General features: G+C 49.5%; 1 protein-coding gene across 2 annotated transcripts in view; it reads right to left on the reverse strand.

Moving 5' to 3' along the window:
- Positions 1-6611: 6611 nt before the first annotated feature.
- LOC140467936 (pancreatic secretory granule membrane major glycoprotein GP2-like) overlaps positions 6612-18530 on the reverse strand; it is a 42343-nt gene continuing 30424 nt past the window's right edge. For both annotated transcript variants that reach the window (XM_072564002.1, XM_072564003.1), the window contains exons 7-8: positions 10202-10284; positions 6612-8560 (exon numbers count right to left, since the gene is read on the reverse strand). In XM_072564002.1, coding sequence (XP_072420103.1) covers positions 8489-8560; positions 10202-10284 — 155 coding nt within the window. In that variant the 3' untranslated portion in view covers positions 6612-8488. The remainder of the gene's footprint in view (positions 8561-10201; positions 10285-18530) is intronic.

The following is an 18530-nucleotide window of genomic DNA, read 5'->3' on the forward strand; positions in this document are numbered from 1 at the left end:
AGCACCCGGAGGGAACCCACGCAGACGCGGGGAGAACGTGCAAACTCCACACAGACAGTTGCCCCAGGCTGGGATTGAACCTGGGTTTCTGGAGCTATGAGGCAGCAGTGCTAACCACAGAGCCACCGTGCCAGCAAATCGACTCCATTACATCAGAAAGGGAGCAGCTCTTACAGTCACAATATTTTCTGATTGTGAACCAGGCCAGACCCCCTGAAAACACTTGAAAAAGGTAACCCGGACCCTAACTTTTATTTTTTTTTTGAAAGGTAGTTGTGAGATGGATATTCCAGGTGTGATGCAGCTGGTCAGACCATTCGGCTCTAAGATAAAACAGAATACTTTTACAGTACAACCTCGATTATCCAAACATCAATTATCTGAATTTCAGATTACCTGAACAAGATTTCACGGTCCTGTGAAAAGAGGATTAGGCAACTCAATGTTCAGTTATTGGTTAAATGGCATTATGATGTGCATTGCGGGATAACTGAGAGATACTCAATAACTGGCACTCACAAATTGCTGCTTGTTTATGACCAGATCAATTATCCAAATGATCAATTATCCAAACAGAATGTTCCCTACCCATCTTGTTCAGATAATCGAGGTTCTGCTGCACACACAATGGTAGAAACACAAACAAAAGAAAATAGAATTTAAAATAGTTGAACTATTTGTAAACCCAACTGATTCGAAATCACAACTTCACTAAGGAGCTGTTCCGATTCCCACAATATCACATCAACACACCCCTTGGTAAATGGTAAATTCAGACTCTGTTTTTTACAGGCAGGAGAGATTACAGAGAGAAGAGTCAGGCAGGAAACATCTGTTGAAGGATGGAACCTTTTTTCACAGTAACAGCTTCCCTGCCACCAGCTGTTTCTGCTAAAAACAAACCAAGCTAGAAAAAAAAACCCTGAACTGGGAGAACCAGCCTCCCCCCGCCAATGGTTAAAGTAGCCACTTACAGACATATCGGCACCTCTGCCATTAAAACCCCTTTTGAAAAAACCCCAAGGACACAATAACCTTGTAAAAGAGGCTTCATTGTCACATTCCCATCCTCCATCTTGGATTACCCACAATCCAGTTGTGGCTTTACAGCACATTGGTTAGGCCACTTTTGGAACATTGTGTGCAATTCTCTTCTCCCTCTTATAAGGGTGTTGTGAAACTTGAAAGGGTGCAGAAATTATCTACAAGGATGTTGCCAGGGTTGGAGGATCTGAGCTACAGGGAGAGGCTGAACAGGCTGGGGCTGTTTTCCCTGGAGCGTCAGAGGCTGAGGGGTGACCTTATAGAGGTTTATAAAATCATGAGGGGCATGGATAGGGTAAATAGGCAAGGTGAAAGTAAGGGCTGGAGATCAGAGTCTAGATTAGAGTAGTGCTGGAAAAGCACAGCAGGTCAGGCAGCGTCTGAGGAGCAGGAAAATCGATGTTTCGGACAAAAGCCCTACATCAGGAATGAATGAATGGCTTTTGCCGGAAACGCGCTTTTCCTGTTCCTCGGATGCTGCCTGACCTGCTGTGCTTTTCCAGCACTACTCTAATCAAAATAGACAAGGTCTTTTCCCTGGAGTCCAGAACTAGAGTGCATAGGTTTTGGGTGAGAGGGGAAAGATATAAACGAGACCTAAGGGGCAATTTTTCCACCCAGGGGATGGTATGAGTATGGACTTAGCCACCAGAGGAAGTGGTAGAGGCTGGTACAATTGCAACATTTAAGAGGCATTTGGATGGGTGTATGAATAGGAAGGGTTTGGAGGGATATGGGCCGGGTGCTGGCAGGTGGGACTAGATTGGGTTGGGATATCTGGTCGGCATGGACAGGTTGGACCGAAGGGTCTGTGTCCATGCTGTACATCTCTCTGACTCCCTGTCTGCTGCCCTGAGCGAGGTACCCTGTAAAGACTGGACCCAAATTTTGGTGAAGCTGAGAGTGACCTGGAAGCAGTCCCTTGGACTGAGCAATGGATCATGATGGACTTGGTAACAAGGAGTGTTTAAGACCCAAACACTACCTCACTGCAGGTTTCCCTCCTTCCCTCCTCCTTTCACCAAAATAAAACCCCTCGAGCTAAAGCCTTACTTCGTCCTCTGCTGCCAACAAGCTTCTCGTGAGCATGCAGAGTAGAGTGACAGGTAAACGGAGAGTGTGTTGGTAGGAGAGAAAGAAGTAAGGCTTTAACTCGAGAGGTCTTGGAGAGCAGCAGCTCGGCAAGGGGTACAGGGAAGGGGTACAGGGAAGGGGTACAGGTAAGGGGTACTGGGAAGGGTACAGTAAGGGGTACAGGAAAGGGGCACAGGAAAGGGGCACAGGGAAGGGGCACAGGGAAGGGTACAGGAAAGGGGTACAGGTAAGGGGCACAGGGAAGGGGCACAGGAAAGGGGCACAGGTAAGGGGCACAGGGAAGGGTACAGTAAGGGGTACAGGCAAGGGGTACCGGTAATAGGCACAGGAAAGGGTACAGGAAAGGGGCACAGGGAAGGGGCACAGGAAAGGAGTAGAGGAAAGGGGTACAGGTATAAGGGGCACAGGGAAGAGTACAGTAAGGGGCACAGGCAAGGGGCACAGGCAAGGGGCACGAGCAAGGGGTACAGGTGAGGAGTACGGGTAAGGGGTACGGGTAAGGGGTACAGGTAAGGGGTACGGGTAAGGGGTAAAGGTAAGGTGTAAAAGTAAGGGGTACAGGTGAGGGGTACGGGTGAGGGGTACAGGTAAGGGGTAAAAGTGAGGGGTACAGGTAAGGGGTACAGGTGAGGGGTACAGTTGAGTGGCACAGGCGAGGAGCGCAGGTAAGCTCAAGTAAAGTCCTGAACTTTCCTCTTTAGTCTGACAGCAGTTAAGATGGCCGCTGGGCCAGGGGCATGTTCCTCCTGCAGGATGTAGGAGCTCAGGGAGATGTCCATCGTCCCTGATGACGACACATGTGGGAAGTGGACCCAGCTGCAGCTCCTGGGGGGAGACCATGTTCACTGATGCTGAGAACTCCATAGATAAGTGTTAGTGTGGTGGTCACACCTCCAGGTACAGGCAGAGAGGAGCTGAGTGACCACCAGGAGAGGCAAAGGGAGTTGGCAGAGAGTGCAGGAATCCCCTGAGGCCATTCCCCTTGATAGCAAGTCAACCGTTTTGGAGGGATGACCGTTCAGGGGAAGGCAGCAGTCACCTGGTGGTGGTGTTACCACTGGGTCTGGGGCACAGAGGGGAATGGGTAAAGATAAACAAGACCTTAGTGATGGGAGACCTGATAGTTAAGGGGGATAGACAGGAGATTCTGTGGCTGCAAATGGGAATCTAGGATGTTGTGATACCTCCCAGGTGCCAGGGTCCAGGATGTCTTGGAGCAGCTGCAGAATGGTCTCAAGTGGGAGGGGGAGCAGCCAGAAGGCACTGTGTACATTGGCACAAATGACACAGGGACGAAGTCTGGTGGAGAGATTTGAGAGAGTTAGGGAGAAAAAAAATTAAAAACCAGGACCTCCAGATTCCTTCCAGTGCCATGTGCTAGTGAGAACAAGAACAGGAGGATATGGTCGATGAATGTGTGGCTGAAGATTTGGTGCAGGGGGCGTGGATTCAGATTTGTACATCATTCGGATCTTTTCTGGGTTAGAGGTGACCTGTTCAAGAGGGATGGGTTGTACTTGAACTGAAGGGGGAAACAATACCCTGGCAGCAAGGTTTGCTCAACACTAGCTCCATAGCCGAGAAAGCGCAGCAGTGTCCCTACTCTCTGCTCAGGCTGAGGAAAGGCCCCTTCCCACCCTGCTATCCTCACCACATTCTACAGAAGTACACTGAGCTGCTGCATCACTGCCTGGGGCTCGGGTCCTTTCGGGAGAGGGGCTGCTTTGTGTTTGAACGGCTGCTGGCCAACGTGAACACCGAGCTGTGTTGAGGAGAATGAGCAGCGACAAGGTCAGGTCAAGGGAAGAGTTTATTTTCAATCTCCTTCATCTGAGAGTTGTCAAAGAGGCAGCGAAGGCAGACAGTGGAGTGGTACGTTCTACCTGCCAAATGTGGGCGATCAGGGAGCTGTCGAGTGCCATTGGTAAATATATCTTCAGGAAGTGACTGCAACCCCTCTCAGATCACATGGATCGATTGGATCAGCAACTAGACTCATTGAGGGCACACAGGAGGCAGAGTGTGAATTAGATCATCGCTTCAGGAATGTGGTCACATTGTAGGATGGGTGACTGCCCAAGAGCTGGGTAGGCAGTGCTGTGGTCCCCTGTGGCTCTCCCCCTCTCAAACAAGTACAAGGAACCTCAATTATCCAGCATTCGATTAACTGAACACAATACTCTCTGCCCTTGTCCTTTGGATAATCGAGGTTTGTCTGTGTACTGTGTTTGAAACGGTTGGTAACAGCATCTCAGGAGAAAGTAACAGCAGCAGCCAGGACCTTGGCACTACATCTCACTCTGCTGTAAGGGAGGGTGTGCCAAACTCTGGGAGAGAAACTGTGATCGGGTGCTGTCCAGTCTGGAACACAGACAGGCATTCCTGCAGTCACAAGTGGGAATCTCGGGGGTGGAGTTGTGTTGTCTCCTTGGTGTTAGGGTCTCAAAGTGGTTCCAGCAATTTCCCAACGGGGTCCCTGAGCAGCCAGAGGTCAGTATACACACTGGCACCAATGACGTAGTTAACCAAAGGGATGGGGGTCTTGCAGAGTGAATATAAGGAGGTTACAAAGCAGTCCCTCACAGGTAGTGGTCTCTGGATTACTCCAGCACCACGTGTTAGTGAGAGTAAGAACAGAGGAGAGGGCAGACAAATGCATGGCAGAGGAACTGGTGTATGGGAGAAGGGTTCACACTGTTGGATCATGGGATCTCTTCTGGGGTCGAGGTGGCCTGTACAAGAGGGACAGGTTGCACCTGAACTGGAGAGGAGCAAGAGATTTACTGCAGTAATGCATTTAAACTGGTCTGGCAGGGGGCTGGAGAGCAGGGAAAGCTAAGGCTAGGACAGAAGCGAAATCGTGGTGGGGAATGAGGGAAGACTGATGGATTAAACTATATTTATTTCAACAATAGAGGCCTGACAGGAAAGGCAGATGAACACAGGGGGTGGATGCCTTACATGGGACTGGGATTATAGCTGTTCCAGAAACATGGCTGACGGAGGGACAAGATTGGCAGCTCAATGCACCAGGGTACAGCAGCTATAGGAATGGTGGAAGGGGAGTGAAAACATCACAATAATATTTAGCAAGAATGTTCAAGAAGGATCACCAACTGAGGTGAAATGGGTGGAACTGGGAAGGAAGAAGGTGGTGATCACTTTGATGGGACTGTATTATAGTTAATACACCCCCCCCCCCAAACAATAGTCAGTGGGAACGTGATGGGACTGTATTATAGTTAATACCCTCCCCCCCCCAAACAATAGTCAGTGGGAACGTGATGGGACTGTATTATAGTTAATACCCCCCCCCCAAACAATAGTCAGTGGGAACGTGATGGGACTGTATTATAGTTAATACCCCCCCCTCCCCCAAACAATAGTCAGTGGGAACGTGATGGGACTGTATTATAGTTAATACCCCCCCCCTCCCACAAACAATAGTCAGTGGTTACGTGATGGGACTGTATTATAGTTAATACCCCCCCCCCCCAAACAATAGTCAGTGGGAACGTGATGGGACTGTATTATAGTTAATACCCCCCCTCTCCCACAAACAATAGTCAGTGGGAACGTGATGGGACTGTATTATAGTTCCCCCTCTCCCACCCCAAACAATAGCCAGTGGGAACGTGATGGGACTGTATTATAGTTCCCCCTCTCCCACCCCAAACAATAGTCAGTGGGAACGTGATGGGACTGTATTATAGTTCCCCCTCTCCCACCCCAAACAATAGTCAGTGGGAACGTGATGGGACTGTATTATAGTTCCCCCTCTCCCACCCCAAACAATAGCCAGTGGGAACATGATGGGACTGTATTATAGTTCCCCCTCTCCCACCCCAAACAATAGCCAGCGGGAACGTGATGGGACTGTATTATAGTTCCCCCTCTCCCACCCCAAACAATAGTCAGCGGGAACGTGATGGGACTGTATTATAGTTCCCCCTCTCCCACCCCAAACAATAGCCAGCGGGAACGTGATGGGACTGTATTATAGTTCCCCCTCTCCCACCCCAAACAATAGCCAGCGGGACATTGACAGCAGTTGTACATGGGCATGGCAGACAACTTTAAGTAGCATGAGGTTGGGATCGTGCGAGATATAGACTGCAAATGCCATTGTGTTAGAGTTCTCCCCTTCTCCCCTGCCTAACTGATGTTTGATCTTGCAGAGAGTGATGCTGGTTAAAAAAATGGGAGGGCCGGTCTGTCCTTGAGCCAACAGGATAAGCTGCCTGGTCCTCATACCTCGAGCCATTCTGTGTGAGAAAACTTGGAAAATACTCACGTGAAGAGGAGAGAAAAACTGAGCATCAGATTCATTCACGTGCTGAACAAATTAAACGCGTTTTAACCTCAGGAAAATAACCCTGTCTCAGTTTCAGGAACGAAGCTCTAACTTTACCTGGTTAGATTGAATCAAAGCATCGACACATCCTTCCCAAAGAAATAAGCTTTTAGAAACATTGTGGTCAAGCATTTATAGATTTATTAAGCACACAGTTCCTGTAACAGCACCGAAAAGTAATAAAATTGTTCTGGATAGTGAGGACATTGAACATAGAGTCATAGAGATGAACAGCACAGAAAGACCTCTTGGTCCAACCCATTCACGCCGACCAGCTATCCCAACCCAATCTAGTCCCATCTGACCCATACCCCTCCAAACCCTTCCTACTCATACACCCAACCAAATGTCTTTTAAATGCTATAATTGTACCAGCCTCCACCACATCCTCTGGCAGCTCATTCCATACACGTACCACCCTCTGGGTGAAAAATGTTAAAGTTCTGAGAACAGTGATCCGATCAAACAAACTCTTACAATCTACATCCTCATTACTGTCTTCTGGTTTGGAATCAAGTTTCCTTATCTGCGTGCCACTTCGTGGGGAGATCGCTGTCCTCATCTTGCCGCGGAACCAGAAAATACCTGAATTACACACCAGGTCAGACAGCGAGGGTGGAGGGAGAAACAGAGTTACTGTTGTCATGGTGATGACCTTCCATCAAAGCTCAGCTCATCATCATGTGAAGGGCTGTGAACTGATTCTCTCTCCATCGATGCTGCAGACCTGCTGAGCAGTACATGAGTTTAGGCTGATCGTTCAGAGGCTCAGCCTCTGCTGTGTTCATATTGCCAATGTGCAGCTGTATATCTCATGGGTGCAGAGCCCTGACCAACAGGAATTCTGAAACGTCGACTCTCCAGCTTCTCGGATGCTGCCTGACCTGCTGCGCTTTTCCAGCACCACATTCTCGACTCTGATCTCCACCATCTGCAGTCCTCACTGTCTCCTGATGGAAGGGCTTGTAACATAATGAGAGGGGTGGATAGGGTGGACAGAGCATCGTGGCAGTGCTCGTAGTTCCCTGAGTCTTGGGGAAACTGAACAAAGGATTTCAGTCGAACTTTCTCATTAAGCAGAAGATAAAACTGAGTCTTTACAAGGTCAATGTCTGTTCAACAGTTCAACAAATGTTGAGAGGCGGGTGGCATGGTGGCTCGTGGGTGGCACGGTGGCACAGTGGTTAGCACTGCTGCCTCACAGCGCCAGTGACCCGGGTTCAATTCCCGCCTCAGGCGACTGACTGTGTGGAGTTTGCACGTTCTCCTCGTGTCTGCGTGGGTTTCCTCCGGGTGCTCCGGTTTCCTCCCACAGTCCAAAAATGTGCAGGTCAGGTGAATTGGCCATGGGAAATTTCCCGTAGTGTTAGGTAAGGGGTAAATGTAGGGGTATGGGTGGGTTGTGCTTCGGCGGGGCGGTGTGGACTTGTTGGGCCGAAGGGCCTGTTTCCACACTGTAAGTAATCTAATCTAACCATCTCACGGTGACCAATTTTCTCATGTTTTAAGTCCCTTGTTTTGCACAAGGGGATACTGTCCACCCCATGGTTTTGGAGACTGATACTGGGAGTCTGTTACAGAGAAATGCAGATGGGACAGTAAGTCACTGAGCAGGCTCAGAGAGAGATGGGAATGTTGGAACTCCACATGAAAACTTGTGAATTTTAATCGATTTTAAATCCACCACCAGCCCCTTGTCCTAGCCCTGATATTATGGCTACAAGACTCCTCCTAGCTCCCAACTTTGAAACCTCCCCCCCCACTCCCCATTCCACCAACAAAGCGCCCCTAACTTTATCTCATTAGTCCTGTCACCTAATAGAATTCTACAATATAAAGAGGAATTAACAGTGAAAGAAAATCAACACACATTTAGCTGGAGATTAACTCTCTCCTCATGTAAGCCATGGTGCATAATTGAGTGAGGATGGAAATAATAAACGATGGGGTCACTGATATCGTCTGTCATCTTAACTCTCCTGATAAGCCCAGACCTTAGAGTGCATCATCTCCGAAACTCAACTGGAGCTCCATATCCGGGAACTTTGACTTGATTGCCAGTTCCAGCTATATCACAAAGAGGAAAATTAATTAGTAATCCAGCCAGGATGGAGATCTATCCCAAAGCCGCAGGAGAAAAGGCTGACTGCTGAGCTGGGGATCGGTTGTTGGTGAGAACTCTATATGGTGTAGTGACTAGACTGATGCGTTGCACTAGATTGCGAATTCCGGTTGATGGGAAACGGAAGTATGGAATCAGTGAGTGAGCAGGGAAAGAGGAAGCAAAACAAAAACCACAGGTTCGATAGAGAGAAAAGTCGAGAGAGTGATAGAAAGGGGGTGTTGTGGGGGGTGGTGGCAGCAAAGTAAAGAGTGGAATCTGTATGAGCCACTGATACTGGATGTTAGGGATGCAGGGCTGTAGCTCCCTGAGAGTGGATATGGTGGTTAAGGAGGAGGATGGTGTGTTTGCCTTCATCAGTCAGGGCATTGAGTATAAACGTTAACAAGCTGTGTAAGCAGCTGCAGAACTGAGACCAGGTTAGGACAAATTTGCAATATTGTGTGCAATCCAGGTTGCCACACAATAGGGTGTGGAGCCTTCGGATCAGGCGCAACCGAGGTATTTGCGTGGACTGCAACGACGATAAGGTGAGTTTGCACAAACATGGATTGTTTCCATCAGAGCTGAGCGTCGATCTGATGGAAGCGATGAGAGGGTTGGATAGGGTGGAGAGTCAGTCTCTTTTCTGGGCTTGTTAGGCCGGACACGAGGGAACATGGGTTTAAGGTGTGGGAGGAAAAGGTTTTACGCAGAGGCTGGCAGGTGTCTGGAATGTGCTGCCCAACAAGGTGGTAGATAGCACCCCGTCTGTACACATTAGCAATGTTTAAGATCTATTCAGACAGCCTTATGGACAGACAGGGAGTAGAGGGATACAGGCAGATGGGATTAGTTTAGAACAGCATCATGGTGGGCCAAAGGGCCTGTTCCTGCGCTATACTGCTCTATGCTGTGACAGGAAGAGAGCATGGGCTTGGCACAGCAAACTCAGGGCAACAGAGGGAAAGAAAGGTAGAGACTGCATATAGGTGAAGCCAGACAGAAAGACAGACAGAAAAGAAATTGGGAGCTTGGGAGAGATAGAGAGAGAGTGAGACAGAGGTCAGACAGATAGAAGATTGAGGCAGCAGTAAGGACAGGGATGGAAGGATGGAGAGAGTGAGGAAACGAGAAAAGAGATTGAGAAACTGTGACAGAGAAAGGATGAGGTAGCTGCCTGTGCCCTCAGGTGATGCCACGAGAATGACAGAGAGGGCAGATTCAGACCCCAGCTCACTCCCCCCCCCCCGAAACCAGATCAGCTCAATGGGCCGGGGCCCCTGGCACTGTCCCGTCCTCCAGGAACATGTCACAGCTCCAGCACCAGCAAAGGAACAAGGGGAGGCCACTGAGTTTGGCTCTATGCTATTACCCGAGAATGGGAGGAGCTCATTCTGTTCCCCCCCACCCCTCCCCCCCCTCCCTCCCTCCCTCCCCCCGTGTCGCTCTGCTCTGAGCTTTGTGAATGAAGGTTTCTGGGTGACATGAGGTTAAACAGAGGGCAGGGGGGGTGTTATAACTCCCCAGTCATAAGTTCATACAGTAAGTATGTGGGAGGAATTGTTCTTGCGTGCATTTGGTCTCAACACAGTGTACTTCCTCACCTGTAGAATGATGTTTTCCATTGATTCCTTATCAGAATTTCCAGTCAACTTTATCACCAGCGTAAGTTGGTTGTTTTCTTGATCTAGATATAAAGATCTCAATGTTAACAGGTGAAACAAAGTGAGGAGCAAACCCAGTTCACATCCATCTGGTTTGTAATGTTGGAGTTTTGAGAGAATACAATCATTCCCCTTCCTGTCCATGAACAGAGTCACGAGCTCTGCAGTTTCAGACACTAATAAAGGATCATTCCCATCACTTTGGATCTGAAATCATATGCAGGCCAGGCAGGTCAGGAAAGGAGATTTCCTTCCTCAAAGAACACGACTGAACAACATCGACTTTCACAGCAATGAGATGGACTGAGAGTCCAAATAGAAATGAATAAAAATGATCTGGTACTGATTACAGAGACAGGGCTAGGGGATGATGGATTGAGACCTGAATCCTCAAGAGACATTTAGAAGGAGGGTTGGCTATCTGAGCAAATGAGGATATTAGCACAACAGAGAAAGCTGACATACAAGCAGACACACAGAGGAATGAAGAGCTAAAGTCAGCCATTTTCCCCTCAAGTTACCCCTGCCATGCAATTTCATCAGAGCTGACTGAATCGTAACTCACTGGCAGCTTCTGAAAACTGGTGTAAACTCTTCTCTGAGCATCACAGAGGATCTCACAGCTTTTCCTTTCAATCTGAACCCCAAAAGCTTAAACTCTGCTAAAAATACTCAAACTCTCCTTTGTCACTATGAGTCCTGTCTCTACCGTCCAAGCTTAATCCAAGCAAGGCATTCCAACTGGAACTCCATTAACAAACACAGTGACTTAGACCCCATTTATCACCCACTGAGAAAAAGAACAGGAAATGACATCACCAACCCAAGGAAACCCAAACCTAATAATAGAAAGCAGGAATCATCACCAGCGCTTCATCTGGAGGCTCACTGATGATGTTACCCAGTATGGTGACGAAACGTCTGAAAACAAACCTTCCAGCTCAGCGAGCAAATCTACATCCAGAACCTCAACCTGAGCTACAAATCTCCTCAAAATACACTAACACCTAATTCTCACACCCAACAATTTGACATAGATTTGAAATGGGTGCGGATAGAGCTTTTTGACACACTGTGTGCACTTGTTTCCTTTGTCTTTACTTCCTCCCAGAGTGCACTGCATATGATTTTCCTGTTACTGTCTGAATAGCCAATCACATCAACACCCTCTGCACTCGCTGACGCCTCCTCCAGGCTGCAGCCATGAATGGCAAATATACATCCATGATGTCTTCAATGTTAGTCCCTGCTTCATCCACCAGTGATACCTTCACTATCTTTCCTTACAGGTGTTCCTGTTCTGTTTCGGCACCTCTGGGCTTTATCTCCACATATCGACAGATTTTCCCCTGGCCAGTCAAACTCACAGCTGCATTGGAAGTTGGATTATTTTGCAGCATGAAGATTTCTAGAAATAGTTTTTCAGATTTGAATGAATAGTCATATGGGGGAAAAAAACATGTTCGAGAATCGCCAGTACAGAATTCTAAAGGAGAAATCATGATCAAGCAATTTGCTGAAGTTTGCTTCGGGGATAACAGGCTGTCTAAAGGAGGATAATGCTGTTGTGAATGCCCCTTTAACACGAGTAGTTGGGTCTGAATGCACTGCCCATACTGTGGTACAGACAGAGTCAAGTGAGGCATTCAAGACGATAGTGCTTCCACTGAAACAATGTGCAAGGGTCTGGGGAGAAGGGCTGAGAGGCACTTTGTGATGATGTTTATTTGCCGAGCCAGTAATGGCGTGAATGGCCTTCTCTGCACCGAATCTCTCTGGAACTAAGGATTCCAGCCGTGCTCTGTGTTTCACAGTTATCACCACGAGTCAGTTCTCCAGGCAACAGAGATATCAGCTCCAGAAAACACCATCACAATCTGAAATATCTTCACAATGGCCACAGTCATCTTCTTCTGTATATTTCCCTCATTGTCAATGGCACATCATTCCAGATGTAACTTGAACCAAGATGAGCAATGTTTAATGGTAACCAGTTCTTACTGCTGTTATCTGATCTATTTATCCATGTATATGGAGTCACCAGAAAAGGTTCCATTCCTCATTGAAGTATCTAACAGTCTGGGCATCATCCTGATAAGTGAGAGAGAGAGAGAAATCAGAGGAGAAAGAGCAGGGGAAAGAGGGAGAAAACAGGAGAGGTTCCTCTGCTGTGGCAGACTTCCGGCCCAGCATCAAGGCTTCCTGGCCTAGGGAGGTTTCTCCCGGCCGAGCACCAAGGCTTCCTGGCCTAGAGAGGTTTCTCCCGGCCTAGCCCCAAGGCTTCCTGGCCTAGAGAGGTTTCTCCCGGCCTAGCCCCATGGCTTCCTGGCCTAGAGAGGTTTCTCCCGGCCGAGCACTAAGGCTTCCTGGCCTAGAGAGGTTTCTCCCGGCCGAGCACCATGGCTTCCTGACCTAGAGAGGTTTCTCCCGGCCGAGCACCATGGCTTCCTGACCTAGAGAGGTTTCTCCTGGCCCAGCACAGTGACTTCCTGGCCTAGAGAGGTTTCTCCCGGCCGAGCACTAAGGCTTCCTGGCCTAGGGAGGTTTCTCCCGGCCTAGCCCCATGGCTTCCTGGCCTAGAGAGGTTTCTCCCGGCCTAGCACCATGGCTTCCTGGCCTAGAGAGGTTTCTCCCGGCCTAGCCCCATGGCTTCCTGACCTAGAGAGGTTTCTCCTGGCCCAGCACAGTGACTTCCTGGCCTAGGGAGGTTTTTCCCGGCCTAGCACCATGGCTTCCTGGCCTAGAGAGGTTTTTCCCGGCCTAGCACCATGGCTTCCTGGCCTAGAGAGGTTTTTCCCGGCCTAGCACCATGGCTTCCTGGCCTAGAGAGGTTTCTCCCGGCCTAGCACCATGGCTTCCTGGCCTGGAGAGGTTTCTCCTGGCCAAGCACCAGGGCTTCCTGGCCTAGAGAGGTGCCTCCCAGTCTAAGATGGTGGTATTACAGTCTGGCCTGGTGGCCTCCTGGTTTAGCACGGTGGCTTCCTGGCCTGGCCTGGCCCAGTGGTGTCCCAGCATTGCTTGGTAATCTCCTGTCTAGGATGGTGGTCTCTCAGCGGCTCAGCACAGCGTCTCTCAGCTCGGCATGGTGGCCTTTTGATGGTATGTGATGGTCTCACAGCGTTGGGAGGTGGTGGTTCAGTGGCCCATGGTTGTCTTTCAGCCCATTGCAGTTCAGTGTGGACTTCCAGTCTCCAGGTGGTTCCAGAGTGATCTCCCAGCGTGGAGGTGAGGTCTGGGGCAGTCTGAAGTCAAGCCCAGCGTGGAGCCAACAGTTGCCCCTTGAGAAGGTGGGGGTGAGCTGCCTTCTTAAACTGCTGCAGTCCCTGTGCTGTAGGTAGACCCCCAATGTCCTGGGGGAGAGAATTCCAGGATTCTGACCCAGTGACACTGGAGGAACAGCGATATATTTCCAAGTCGGGATGGTGAGGGGCTCGGAGGGGAACTTGCAGGGGGTGGTGTTCCCATGTATCTGCTGCCCTTGTCCTTCCAGAAGGAAGTGGCCGTGGGTTTGGAAGGTGCTGCCTGAGGATCTTTGGTGAGTTTCTGCAGTGCATCTTGTAGCTGGTACACACTGCTGCTACTGAGGGTCGGTGGGGGAAGGAGGGGGACATTTGTGGCTGTGGTGTCAATCAAGCGGGGGCTGCTTTCTCCTGGATGATGTTGAACATATCGAGTGTTCAACACTCGATATGTGTTGTCGGAGTGCCCACATCCAGGCAAGTCGGGAGTATTCCATCACACTCCTGCCCTGTGCCTTGTAGGTGGTGGACAGGGTGATGAAGAAGGCATTAATATGCAGGCCTTCATCGGTCAAGACATCGAGAATCGGAGTTGGGATGTAATGTTCCAGTTGTCTAAGGTGTTGGTGAGGCCTCATTGTACAGTTTTGGTCACCCTATTGTAGGAGAGACTTGTGAAACTGGAAAGATTGACAAGAATATTGCCAGGACGTGTCATTCGGAGTTATAGGAGGAGGCTGGTCAGGAGAGGTCTTTAATCCTTGGAATGTAGGAGAGTGAGGGATGACCTTACTGAGGGGTAAAAACTCACGAGGGCCACAGATAGAAGGAATTTTTTTCCCAGGGACAGGGAATTAAAACCCGAGGGAACCAGGTTAAGGTGAAAGGGGAAAAGTTTAAGAAGGACCTGAGGTGCAATTTCTTCCTGCAGAGAGTGGTGTGTGGACTGGGAGGCGAGGGAAGCTGGCTGAAGCAGGTACAATGGCAATATTTGACAAACATACATTTGAGTAGGTCCATGGATGGGAACAAGTCTAGAGGAGTATGGGAAAATGCAGGCAGTTGGAACGAGCTGAGTGGGCACCATGGTCAGCATGGAGCGGTTGGGCTGAAGGGCCTGTGTCCATACTGTGTGACTGAAAGACTATGTGCCTCAGTGGACTGGATGAGGACTGCTGTTCTGAATTCCCTATTTTTCTGTTTTCTAATTGATTCCAATAAGCTGCAGTGCTGGACTCTTTATTCCTTGCTTCCCTACTTTCCTTTCCTGAGAACTTGTGCTGAAGATTCTGTACCGAAGATGGAATCCGAAATGGCGATTCTTAAACATTTCACTGAATAAATGTGACAATAAAACTAATCAGATTCAATTCCGAGGATAGTCAACGTGTGGAATTCACTACCACAGAAGGTAATGGAGGCCAGGGTCAGTGAACATATTCCAGGAAGAGGGAGACTCAGTTTGATATTTGAAAGCGATGGAGGGGTATAGGCAGAAAGCAGGAACATTGCATCGAGATAGAAGATCACCGAATGATCTGATTGAATGGCAAAACAGATAGGTGACTCCTGCACTGAGATTCTGAGAAAGACAGAGGGAGGGAGAGATAATAGGATAAAAGATCAAGAAAACAGGAGACAGAGAGAAGAAACTGGGGAGAGATACGGAGAAAAGTAGAGAGAGAGAGAGAAGCTAAAAACCAAAACAACGGCAGATGCTGTAAACCATAGACGGGTTCTGAGGAAGAGTCACAGGATCTGAAACGTTAACTCTGATTTCTCTACACACATGCTGCCAGATCTGCTGAGTGTTTCAGGCAATTTTGGTTGCAGTCAGAGAAGATCAAAAGAGTCGCTTCAGTATCCGACAGTGAATCAAGTGTTGTGTTAAAAAGAAGGAATGATGGTTCTCACTGCACATCTCAAAAGCTTTTCACTAATAAGGAGAAAACAAGCCAAAGGCAACGTTGCTGCATAGAACCAGACACAGTCAGTGAGGGAAGGCCCAGGGAAACGGGGACCCTGTCCCAGTCAGTGAGGGAAAGGCCCAGGGAAACGGGGACCCAGTCCCAGTCAGTGAGGGAAAGGCCCAGGGAAACAGGGACCCAGTCCCAGTCAGTGAGGGAAAAGGCCCAGGGAAACAGGGACCCAGTCCCAGTCAGTGAGGGGAAAGGCCCAGGGAAACAGGGACCCTGTCCCAGTCAGTGAGGGAAAGGCCCAGGGAAGGAGGACCCTGTCCCAGTCAGTGAGGGAAAGGCCCAGGGAAGGAGGACCCAGTCCCAGTCAGTGAGGGGAAGGCCCAGGGAAACAGGGACCCAGTCCCAGTCAGTGAGGGGGAAGGCCCAGGGAAGGAGGACCCTGTCCCAGTCAGTGAGGGGAAAGGCCCAGGGAAACGGGGACCCAGTCCCAGTCAGTGAGGGGGAAGGCCCAGGGAAGGAGGACCCTGTCCCAGTCAGTGAGGGGAAGGCCCAGGGAAACGGGGACCCAGTCCCAGTCAGTGAGGGGGAAGGCCCAGGGAAACAGGGACCCAGTCCCAGTCAGTGTGGGAAAGGCCCAGGGAAACGGGGACCCAGTCCCAGTCAGTGAGGGGAAGGCCCAGGGAAACGGGGACCCAGTCCCAGTCAGTGAGGGGGAAGGCCCAGGGAAACGGGGACCCAGTCCCAGTCAGTGAGGGAAAGGCCCAGGGAAACGGGGACCCAGTCCCAGTCAGTGAGGGGGAAGGCCCAGGGAAGGAGGACCCAGTCCCAGTCAGTGTGGGAAAGGCCCAGGGAAACGGGGACCCAGTCCCAGTCAGTGAGGGGAAGGCCCAGGGAAACGGGGACCCAGTCCCAGTCAGTGAGGGGGAAGGCCCAGGGAAACGGGGACCCAGTCCCAGTCAGTGAAGGAAAGGCCCAGGGAAACGGGGACCCAGTCCCAGTCAGTGAGGGGACGGCCCAGGGAAGGAGGACCCAGTCCCAGTCAGTGAGGGAAAGGCCTAACCAACATTTTATAATATTCCAGAAGAAGCTCTTTGCTGTTAAACTCTTCCCCTTTATTAATAAAGGGAAGAGTATCCTTTATCTTCTTAAGCACTTTCTCACCCGTTCTGTGCCTGAGTAGTGATTGATCCTCACTGCCTCCCAGAGTCCTGTCATTCCTTATAAATCCCCTCGTCTTGTCTGTATTGGCCATCACACACAATACCCCTGGAATTAGGTCCTTTCTCTGCTGGTCAGTTTGTCTGGCAAGCCTGTCTGAATTCTTATGCAGAGTCTCGATCAGAGTGGTGCTGCAAAAGCACAGTCGGTCAGGCATCACCCGAGGAGCAGGAAGAATCAACGTTTTCGTGCAGGAGCCCTTCACTGGCCCTCACACTCACCAAATCCTTCTGCAGTCTCAGGCTCAGGATTTACCAGCCCCCTACCGATGTTAGTCTTGTCTGTGATCTTACTGATCAATCCTTCTGCTTTCAAAATCATTTATCTCCCCCACAAACAGCAGGGCCCTGTCAGATCCCACTGGACACAGGCTTCCAGGGGGTAAAACACCCCTCAGCTATCCCCGTCTGCTTCCTGCCACTCAGCCAAGAGTGGATCCAATTACATTTACTCTCAGTCTCCCATGCAGGACTTGATCAAAAGCCTTGCTGAAGTTCAAGTCAATAACACTAAAAGCCATGTCCTCATCTACACAACTGGTTACCCAGTGCTGAGGCAGGGTCCTGCCGAAAACACCAATTCTCCTGCTCCTCCGATGCTGCCTGACCTGCTGTGCTTATCCAGCACCACAGTTTATTGATTCGCTCTCTCTCTCTCTCTCTCTCCACTGCATCTGCAGTCCCCACTGTCTGCTGGTTACCTCTTTGAGGAATTCAGTCAAGTTTGTTAGATCTGACTTCTAAGCTGGCTGTACCTCCCCAAACACCGATTAATTCCATCCCTCTGCATTGCTTCCAATAGTTTCACCACCACCATGTTGTTATGGACTGGCCTGCAGGATCTTGGTTTAACCCTTGGTGCCCCTTCTTGAATAATGGTAACACATTGAGTGGCCTCCACTCTCCCGACATCTCTCCCGTCACCAGAGAGGAATCGGGATTTTTGCAAGTGTCTTTGCTATTTACTCGCTTGCATCACCCAACATCGTGGGGTCCATTTCATTTGCCCCTGGATATTTATCCACTTCTAAACCTGCCTTTTGTCTGTCGAGTCTTTCTCTCATTTTATCAAAGACTTTCTCCCTGATTTCTATGCTCATATTGTGCATCTTATGAGTGAACACAGCCCCAAAGTATTCATTTAGCATTTCCATCCTCTGGTCCCACACACAAACTCCCACTGTGCCTTTATGAGTCCAAGTCTTAGCCTCATTATCCTTTTATTTGTAATGTACCGGTAAAACAACTGAAGATTATCCTTTTGTATCCCCCTTCTGCTCTCCTAACCTCCCTTTGAGGTCCCCTCGTGCACATTCTGTCCTCCGCTAGGGCCTCTGCTGTTTTGGGTCTCTGTATCTGCCATACGCTTCTCACTTTATCACTCTAGCCCATGCTAGGGCACCTTGACGGTTCAGTGGTTAGTACTGCTGTCTCAGAGTACCACGGGTCTGGGTTCAATTCCAGCCTCGGGCTCGAAAAGCAGATTTTCCATGGCCTCTTCCTGCTCTGTAGGAATTCAATGGTTTTGTGTGCTCACAGGATTTCTTTATTGGAATATTTTGGCACGACACTCTCCATCTTTTGTTCTGAAATGCATCCCACTGTTCTGAGACAGATCGACCCAAAGGTGTCTGATTTGATGAAGGAGCAGGGCTCTGAAAGCTTGTGATTTTACAGAAGCCTGTTGGACTATAACCTGGTGTCTTTGGACCTATTAAAATCCGCCTTCCCCAGATGAGAAGTTTGATTTCAGGTCCATTCTTTCCTTCTTCCAGAACAATCTTCACGATGGCCATATGATGATGACAAACTGCTCCCCTCTCTGATACCGTGAGCATTTGCCCACCTTCGTTACCATCTGGAACACCCCCCCTCTGTTTTCTGGTCCTTTATG

The sequence above is a fragment of the Chiloscyllium punctatum genome, chromosome 46 (genome assembly GCF_047496795.1).
Source record: "Chiloscyllium punctatum isolate Juve2018m chromosome 46, sChiPun1.3, whole genome shotgun sequence".
Taxonomy (NCBI): domain Eukaryota; kingdom Metazoa; phylum Chordata; class Chondrichthyes; order Orectolobiformes; family Hemiscylliidae; genus Chiloscyllium; species Chiloscyllium punctatum.